General features: G+C 43.0%; 1 protein-coding gene across 9 annotated transcripts in view; it reads right to left on the bottom strand.

The window, feature by feature from the left end:
- Positions 1 to 9,831, bottom strand: part of LOC115006064 (homeodomain-interacting protein kinase 1-like) — a 10,356-nt gene extending 525 nt beyond the window's left edge. Inside the window, exons 1-6 of one of the 9 annotated variants that reach the window (XM_029428092.1) lie at positions 9,515 to 9,644; positions 4,181 to 4,369; positions 3,635 to 3,816; positions 3,349 to 3,472; positions 2,648 to 2,727; positions 1,694 to 2,246 (exon numbers count right to left, since the gene is read on the bottom strand). In XM_029428092.1, the coding sequence (XP_029283952.1) occupies positions 2,695 to 2,727; positions 3,349 to 3,472; positions 3,635 to 3,816; positions 4,181 to 4,369; positions 9,515 to 9,595 (609 nt within the window). In that variant the 5' untranslated portion in view covers positions 9,596 to 9,644 and the 3' untranslated portion in view covers positions 1,694 to 2,246; positions 2,648 to 2,694. The other 8 variants (XM_029428094.1, XM_029428090.1, XM_029428093.1 and 5 more) reach the window with 8 other exon arrangements.
- Between the last annotated feature and the right edge of the window lie 169 nt (positions 9,832 to 10,000).

Genomic DNA, 10,000 nt, shown 5'->3' with positions numbered 1-10,000 from the left:
CCTTCCTTGGTGCTGTTGTAGGGTTAGGGTAAGCTTTATATGTGCACTACCATGCTCACTGTCTGAACTTGCTCTTGCTGGACAGTGACACATACAGTCAACATTGTGTCTGTTGTTTACTTGAGAAGCTATTCACTGTCCAACTGAGGATGATCCATGATGCAGACATCTTGAAACAGTTCTCTCCACATGCTTCACTGAGATGGTCATTGCTTCTTCTGCAGTCCAGCAAACCAGCACCTTCCACCATCCTGGAAGCAATTTCATCAACCAGGTCCTGTGTTGAAATGCTAAAGAACAAGAAGAGGAAAGGTGTCATTGAGGTGCCTGATCTTCTCCCCCGCTCCCTGCTCCTCTCACATGCTCCTGTCCAGGAGAGGATTACAGAGAACAACAGCATGAACACTTACAGAGAGAAAGAAAGAAACACTTATTGTATAAGTAAACAGAATCATTTAAGGGGTGGGGGACTTTACTGGGAAATACCTACAAACGACACCCAAAGTAAATTGAAAGCTGCTCTTCAACCATTTGCACCAGCTGCATGATTTTGGTCTCATTCAAAAGATAACTCTCTTATTGTTCTTGCTAAACAGTGAAGAATCACTCCAAGAGCTTCTGGCACTGAGTAATAGTGTACAGTGTGTGTGTGTCAGTGTGTGTCTGTGTGTGTGTGTCTGCGTGTGTGTGTGTGTGTTTGTCTGTGTGTGTGTGTGTGTGTGTGTGTGTGTCTGTGCAGATACATCTCATCTGAACTACGTCTGTCACCACTCTGGGAAATTGTTTGGTCAAAGGAGGCCGTAGATTAAAGAAAAGGGTGTCTGGTTCAAATCAAATGTACAGATGTAGAATATAATATAGTGTCTCCTCAGGTGGAAATGTGTCTTTGTGTCAGTCATACATTATAAACCTCCTCTGCCTGAGTTAAAGTAACTGAACACAAGCAGTCACGTTTCACTTCACATGTCTGTCCAAAATGTCATCACTTAGTAAAGACTCTTTGTCTTCTACACCTGCCTCCCTCTTCTGTCTTTGGACTGTGGATGTAATGTTGTAGGAGATGAAGCCGCTCGACTGGAGTAAAGCATCTCCGGGACGTCTTTGCTAACTCAAAGCTGTCTTATTTCCTTAAAAGAAAGAATCTTTGCATTGACTTCTTAAAGATGTAGTCTGAGTGTTCAGAACATTTGAAGTTGGTGTGTAAAATCCTTCCTACTTACTGTGTCTGCGGCTCGTTTGTGAGTAAAAGCACTCCCATCACCAAGTTAATAGATTGTTGATGTGATTAACGTAGGAACTCTAATTCATCATTACATCATTACATTAAACCCAAAAAGACAGTTGCTGTGAAAGACCTGCATTTCCTTTATACACAAAGGGAAAAGCGTTGTGTTACTTTCTTCTCTTGTGCAGATGCTGACACAAGAAGCTCTCATGTGAGCTGCCTTCGGGAGGCCGACGGGGACAGATGCCAGCGAGTCTTCACCGCACAGACATGTAGCAAAGCTCACGTGATTGGACGAAGATTCATGAGCAACAGTTCGACTTTCATTCATGTGCAAATTTAACAGGTTGTTTATTTGTTTGTTTCTCATGAAACTTTGTTCATAATATGTTGGATTCATGTCACTGTAATGTTTATTACATATTTTATCTTTTGTATTTTATGTTTTTAAAGACAGAAGAATAAGAGCAGAGGAGATAAAGCTTTATTAATCCCTGGAGGTAACATGCAGGTGTCAAAGCAGAGAGGAAGGAAAGAGTTCACAGCACACAGAACAGGGAGAAAGAATGCAAGTAAATACATAACAATAGGGTTAACTTAAACTATGATTACAATCATTTACACATACAAATATGAATGAAGATAATTATGAATATGAATAAATATGTATAATCTCTATAATCTTATGAAAATGTCAAAATAAACACAAAATGATTCACAATAATATGAATAAATATATAAGTCTATGTGCAGGTGCACCAGAGTCCAAAGTAAGTACATAAAGAAATCTGGAAAATCTCAAACAAGAAATGCAATTTTAAAATGTACTTAATCTTATGAAAACGTAAAAAACCCACAAAGTCCATCCATCCATCGTCTACCGCTGAGACCCGAGCTGTCAGAAACATGTCACCTCTGGATCGCAAAAGGAATCTCTCAGGGCTTGTCTGATCACCTTCTGTTCCTCACCGGCTGCAGAGACTCAGCACATAATGCAAAGAGATGTCTGCAGTCCTCGACTCTGAGTGTGCACAGTAAATATTCACTCCTGGATTATAATTACGAGCACTTATTATTATTATTAATCACCAAACATGGTTATAGCTTTTAGAAAGCTCATGTGAAAGTCATTAGGATAGTAATTGCAACTGTAATGATGTACAACCAGTTAAGAGACGCCGTTGGAAGTTAAAGCTTTGCAAGGAAAGAATGAACGCGCAGCAATTATGTGACTTCTTAAAGCAAAAAAGGCTTTTTAGTTTGAGACATTGATGCTTCAAAGAATCTGGTCTGTCCGTGTTACTGAGTGCAGAATCTGTTTCTATAGCGAAGCTCTGCTTTCAGAGGCAGAGGGACAGAGAAGGTGCATTGTGTTAAAGAAAGGTAGTCGTGTTCGCTTCTATTGTGTAAAAAAACATTTACCTCCCAAAGAATTAAGAGTCGCTGGAGAAGCAGCATCCAACCCGATGTCACGGACCCACCGCTGGAACTCCTGCTGGTTTCTGTGGTTGAACACTTAAAGATGCTTCTGACACTTTTCTATCAACCACTTGGTACTTATATTATTTTTATTCTATTTAATTATTGTGTACTGCCTTTTTACTTCATATGTTCTTTTGCTGTAACAAGATACATTTCCCCGTTGTGGGACATAAAGGATTTCTGATAAAACAGAAAGATACAGGATAACAAAGTCGCTTTTTTGCATTTAGCATAATAGAAAAGTGAAATGAATGGGCTGCAGCTTAATAACAATTTGCAGAGGTTATGAGTTCAATAATTAATACGGCCCTCGAAGGATGTTGTAAAAAATAAAATGGCCCTTGATAGGAAAAAGGTTCCCCCCCCCCCTGTATTAAAGTATAAAACACTCAGAGGCTCAAACTGTCCAAACGATTACGTCTGTTGAAGGAATTATCTTCATGATGTTGTTCCCTTTGATAAAGGATGGTCCAGTGGACCTGATGCTACAAGAGATAAGACAGGAGGCATTGGAGCTCCTTCATCATCATTTAGAGACTTCAGTGTTTATGATGGCTGCCACTCAAACACTACCGGCTTCTCTGTTAGGAACCTTCCTCAGCAGAAAGACTGCAGCCAGACTGTTATAGTAAACTACTTACTGCATCGTAGTCTGTTGTTGTTGGGAAGAGCTCAAAGCCAAACATCATGATCCCCATCACACAGCCCAGCGCCCAGATATCAACGGCTTCACAGAAAGGGAGTCCCAACATTATTTCTGCTGCTCTACATGTGGAGGAAACAAATAAAATGGAACAAGGAACAAAGTGGAATTTAACAGTTAAACAAAACTCAACCCAGTTATAAACGTACACATCAGCACAAAGTCAGTGTGCATGCCCTGAGTTTGAAGATGTGTCAGTTGTAACAATCATCAGGGTTTCTTACCTGTACTGGGGGGTCTGGAGAATCCTGCCTGGTTTGGCTTGAGAGCTGAACATAGCCTGACTGAAGTCGATCAGTTTCACTCTGAAGGGCTGTCTCACGCGATCCACCATCATGATGTTATCTGTCGTCACGTCACCATGGATTACACCAACTCTTTTCAGGGCAGCTAATGCTGTGGCCATCTGCAAGAAATAACAATCAACCTTATCTACAGAAAACTTTATCACATAAAGCACAAACACAAGTTAACAAGAGGAATTATAAGATACAAATAAGTACAAAAGTCAGTAACACAGTTCAAAACTGACCTGGAGTTCAGTTTTCAGCTGATGCCAAACATTTAAACAGAAAGAAAGAAGAACTTTGCACACCTGTCTGATGTCTATAGTGTGTGTATCCTTTGTATTGTAGTTGCAGTAGTTTGGTTTCTTAAAGTGTCTTTAACTTATCTCCTCATGTTTTACTTTGTGTATTTTACAGATACTCTATAGATATATTATTGTTAGTGTTGGTATGTATATTTACTGTATAGTTCTACCTCCCTACCTGTTGGATGACGGTCCTGATGTCCTCCAACAACACGAGGCCTTGTGTTTCCAGCAGGTAGTTGTGCAGGCTGATGTCCAACTTCTCAACCACCAAACTCATCCTGTTGCTGATGAAGATCTCATCATATAACGTGATGATGTTGCACTTGTCAAGGTTGTGTAACATGAGGTGTCTCAGCATGGAGGCCTGGGGAGAGGTGAGCAGATGTAATCTCTACAATCACTCTGTTTCTCCTCACCTTGTTGGCGAGGCGTCTACAACATGTCGTCTTGTTTGGTGTCAGGTGTGCTAGGTGTCTATTAGTGGCAATAGCCCCATGCACAATCCTCCATTGAAGGTCACCTGCCCGTTTGTCAATTGGCCGTTTGTACAAAGACCTCCAGCATCCCTTCGGGGAAGAGTGCGGGTCAAAAACCCCAGTCCACCTCGATGCTCTAATTCCTGTCAGAGAGCGTACATACGACACCTTAACACAAATTTGATAGGCTTCTTTCTTTTCCATTTCTCTGAATTCCCCCAGCTTTGGGGTTTTGAAAGAGAGAAACTGGTCTTCCCCCTCCTGCCACTCCCCAACAGCAGGAGTGACAGTTAAAGATGGAAAACTGTACTCACACTCATCATCCCATTGGTCAGAATTGGTACGATTTTCGGCAAACACTCTTAGGGGCTCTGACAAGGAAGCACAGACCTCTCGAACGATCCTAGACAAGACCCTGGAAGATCTGATGTTGGCCATCTGTCCCAGAACCTCTACAGATGTCTGTGTGGCCTTTAACAGGTGTCCCAGCTTAACACAGCCAGCCTCTCGTAGAGCAGCCCTCAGGCTTGGTGACGACAGTGTTTCTGTCTTTAGATAGTCATTGAAGAACAGTGGTTCCTCAAAAATCCACATTCCAGGTAGACCGCCAGGGTCCCTGGTGGCCTGGAGAACCTGCCATGCTTGAAAAACTGCAACATAGAACGGTGTAAGTCCTGTGATATCCGCCTCGTTCAGGTTCAGTAAGAACAGATGTTTGTCATATCCCAAACGACCAGCCTTCCTTAGTATTAAGCTGGCTGTACCCAGCCACCTTGCCCCACAGTCATACAGGAGTCTCTGGCCTGCTTCGAGCCTGAAGGCCATCACTCGCGAGGAAATGTCTATCAGGCCTTGTCCTCCTTCCTCCACTGGAAGATACAGAGCTGCAGCCCTTATCCAATGCTGCCCAGTCCAGAAGAAATCTACTAGCTGTCTTTGTATTTCCTCTATTAAGCCCCTAGGTGAAGGTAGAACAGTTAATCTATGCCAGAGCATCGAGGCAACTAGGTTGTTCACAACCAAGACCCTCCCCCTATAGGATAGCTGAGGTAGGAGCCATCTCCACTTTGACAGCCTAGCACGCACCTTCTCCACTAAGCCCTCCCAATTCTTTTCCTGATATTCTGCTGATCCTAAATGAACTCCCAGGAACTTCATCCCCTGCTGTCCCCACTGTAAACCTCCAGGCAGACTGGGGGGTGCCTCCTCCCTCCATCGCCCCACCTGTAGGGCCTCACTCTTCTCCCAGTTCACCTTAGCCGATGAGGCTCTTTCATACATGTTTAGACAGTATTTTATTCCCTCTACATCCCCCTGGTTCTTAATGAAAATGCTTACATCATCAGCATAAGCTGAGACAACATAAGGAGGACTCTGGGTTAGTCCAGGCAGGGATAGACCACTAAGTCTTCTCCTAAGTTGGCACAGGAGTGGTTCTATGACAATACTGTAGAGTTGACCGGATATGGGACACCCCTGTCTGATACCCCTACTAACCATTATAGGTCTGCTCAAACCGCCTCCCACCTTAACCATGCAACTTGCTTCCTCATACAGTAGACCTACCCATTTTGAAAAATTCTTCCCAACACCAAATGCATTCAAAGTGGAGAAAAGAAAACCATGATCTACTTTATCGAAGGCTTTTTCTTGGTCTATTGATAAGATCCCGACATTAATATCATATGATTTGCACACATCCAACACATCTCTAATCAAAAACAAATGATCCATTATAGTTCTTTCAGGTACACAGTACGTTTGATCTGGTTGTATTAATACTCCAAGATAGTCTCTCAGTCTATTAGAAAGAGCCCTTGAAAGCACTTTGTAATCCGAGCATAGTAATGCCACAGGCCTCCAGTTTTTTAAAAGGGCCAAGTCCCCTTTTTTGGGAGGAGCGATAGAACTGCCCTCCTGCATGAAGATGGCAGTAAGCCCTTTTTGTAAGAATCCATCATTACTTCATGAAAATCATGTCCCAGACATTCCCAAAAAGCCCTATAGAACTCAGTGGGTAGCCCATCAATCCCTGGTGCACGCCCAGAAGCTAGCTGTCCTACGGCCGTGGTTAGCTCCTCAAAGGACAGGTCTTTATCCAGATCTTTTCTCTCCCTAGGAGTGAGCTTAGGTAGTCCTTCCAGTAGTTCCAACTGGCACTGCTCCTCACAGGTCTCAGCTCCAAACAGGGTTGTATAGAAATGAACAGCCTGTCTCCTCATCTCACCAGAGTCTGTAGTAATCCTACCATCAGGCATTCTCAGACAGGACATCTGCTTCCCCTTTGCTTTCTGCTTCTCCAGGTTGAAAAAGAAAGAGCTTGGAGCATCCATGTCCTTAATTGATACAAAACGAGCTCTGACGAGGGCTCCTTTCACTCTCTCCCTCATGAAAGAGCTGAGCTCCAGTCTTTTCTTTTGAAGCAAAGTCTCATCATCAGAGCTTGTGTTGGGGCGTAATTCACTTTCAATGTCCCTTATTTCCATTTCCAGGTTTTTAATTGCTTCCCTAGTATTAAGTGTTGTGTAAGATGTATACTGTTGACAGAAAACACGTGTCTGAGCTTTTCCTATTTCCCACCACATACTCAAAGATTCAAACTCACTCTTTTTCTGAGCCCAAATTGACCAAAAAGTTTTAAAATTCTCACAAAAAATTGTGTCCTGAAGCAATTTTGTGTTAAAATGCCAATAATTTTTCACCTTTTCACCAGAAGCAAAACTCAAGCATATAGTAGTTATATGGTGGTCACTGAACCCCACTGGACTAATACAACTACTAATCAGCTGGCCTCTAAGCCCTTCTGATATGTATATCCTGTCCAGTCTAGCTGCACTCACTCTATTATCCAAAATCCTGATCCATGTGTACTGCCTTGCTGTTTCATTTTTTAATCTCCATGCATCTACTAATTCTAAATGACTAATTGTACTTTTTAAACTAATTGACGACTGTAAATGTGGCTCCTCACTCATTCTGTCCTGTGTAAAGTCAATCGTGCAGTTCCAATCTCCACCAAAAATGTTGAGGTCCTGATTCTTGCCTAACTCATCTTTCAGTTTGTTGAAAAGACTTAACCTCTCTGTGCCTAGGTTTGGTGCATAAACATTAACTAGACAGAAAATACACCCTTCAACTTCTGCTCTAACTATTACTACCCTTCCCTTTACAAGCTCCTCCTTAGATATAATATTCACATTCAACTTTTCTGAAAAAAGAACTGCAACGCCTCCACTGACATTACTACCATGACTTAGAAAGAAAGGCCCTTTCCAAAACAGGCCCCAGTCTGCTTCATTTTCCTCATCACTGAGTTTCCTGCAAAAAAAGTATATCAATTTTCTTCTGCTCTACTACCTCTGCTATTAATGCCCTCTTATGCCTATCTCTCCCTCCATTCATGTTCAAAGAGCCTATCTTAAGCCCCCCCATCAGAAAACAAGAGTAGAGGAAAAAAGAAAACAGTAGATATAAGCTCAAGAGAGAGCAAGACACCTTGTGATACATGATCATCTTAACTACTTGTGTGGTGAGGCTTTAACAGCCTTCCTTCGCTTCCTCTTCGTAATGGGATTCTCTTCTCTCTCTTCTTCTTCCCTCTCTTTTCTCACGGAAGTTACTAACTTCCTTAACCGATACCTCTTTTTTTACTTAACATGTCAAAACCTACCACTTTCTGTAAAATGTTAACAGTCTTTATAAACTTTTCCTCATCTGGAAAATGGTCCTGTACATTCACAGTTTGACCAAATGTCTCATCCAAAAAAGTGTTTATTAGCTCTAAAGAATACAGGTCAGTAGCTTTAGGCCTACTCTTTGTTTCAACTTCATTTTCACTTTGTAGCTCACTTTCATATTCTTCATCATCCATTTCCATTTCACTGTCCAGCTGACTGTCTGATAACGGAGTGTTCTCTCCTGCTGTCACTATTTCACTGTCCAGCTGACTGTCTGATAACGGAGTGTTCTCTCCTGCTGTCACTATTTCACTGTCCAGCTGACTGTCTGATAACGGAGTGTTCTCTCCTCCTGTCACTATTTCACTGTCCAGCTGACTGTCTGATAACAGAGTGTTCTCTCCTCTGTCACTATTTCACTGTCCAGCTGACTTGATAACGGAGTGTTCTCTCCTCCTGTCACTATTCACTGTCCAGCTGACTGTCTGATAACGGAGTGTTCTCTCCTCCTGTCACTATTTCACTGTCCAGCTGACTGTCTGATAACAGAGTGTTCTCTCCTGCTGTCACTATTTCACTGTCCAGCTGACTGTCTGATAACGGAGTGTTCTCTCCTCCTGTCACTATTTCACTAAGCAGCCCCTCCCCTTCTGCGCTTGTAGATGCACCCTCGTTATCCACAGGAATAACCGCAGCCTTTACTCTTATTTGTGAGTCTATCGTCTGTGAAGACTGACTCACATCTTCAACCTCATCTGCTGATCCCTGTGTCTCACCATGCTGTTCCATCACTACCTGCTCATCTGTTGCATTAACATTGCCAGGGGGCGGGGCCGCAGCCTGTCTAGCGGCCGTCTCATCAATTCTCTTTTTCTGTGGACACGCGTTGCGCTTGTGTCCAACACGCCCACACTCAAAACATTTCATGCTACCTCCATTTGCATAGACCATGTAATGACTATTTCCATGTTTCACTTTGAATGACACCTCCAACTCTTGTGTAGGAGAGTCAAGGAACATATAAGCCTGTCTACGAAGTGACTGAACATGTTTTAGCTTCTCATCTTTGCACCCTAGGCTTAACACCTTAAGTGGGCTTGCAAACTTGCCGAAGCGTTTGAGTTCTTGTTCCAACATCTCATTTGGAACAAAAGGTGGCACACCCGAGACTATAACTCTCGTGGAAGGTGCATAAAGTGGGGAAACGTGCAAAAAAAACGTCACCTATAAAGACGCCACTCGCAACAAGTTGATTCACTAACCTCTCCTCCTTCACAAACACAATGACACCCTTGTTCATGCGCCATGCATATTCAAGATGAGCGTGTTCAATCTGTTCTCCAACAGCCAACACACCTGTTCTAACGTCACGTTAGGCTCAGGTACCATCCGAACTCCATGACGAACGGACAGACACGGCGTCTCAAAAGACGCCATCCCTCCCCTCGTGTTTCAACCCAAGTTACTAACAACTTGCGCCACTCCACAAACCAGCAAAACGAACAGTAAAAAGATATCCTTACCTGATCATGCGACAAAGCAGGGAGAAGGACAAGTAGAAACCAAGAAAAGGAAACAAATCCCGAGGCTCTCACTCATACAAACACTACTCACACACACACGCTCCCACCGTGCTCCCAGCAGCATGCAGAGAGAGAGAGAGAGAGAGAGAGGGGGGGGGGAGAGAGAGAGACAGAGAGAGGGGGGGAGAGAGAGAGAGAGGGAGAGAGAGAGAGACAGAGAGAGAGAGAGAGAGAGAGAGAGCAGAGAGAGAAGAGAGAGAGATAGACGAGAGAGGTGGGGTTTTTTCTCTCCTCTTCCTCTCTCTCTTTTTTTTTTCTC

Source organism: Cottoperca gobio, unplaced genomic scaffold (assembly GCF_900634415.1).
Source record: "Cottoperca gobio unplaced genomic scaffold, fCotGob3.1 fCotGob3_455arrow_ctg1, whole genome shotgun sequence".
Taxonomy (NCBI): domain Eukaryota; kingdom Metazoa; phylum Chordata; class Actinopteri; order Perciformes; family Bovichtidae; genus Cottoperca; species Cottoperca gobio.
This window is presented reverse-complemented; position numbering and strand designations above follow the sequence as displayed.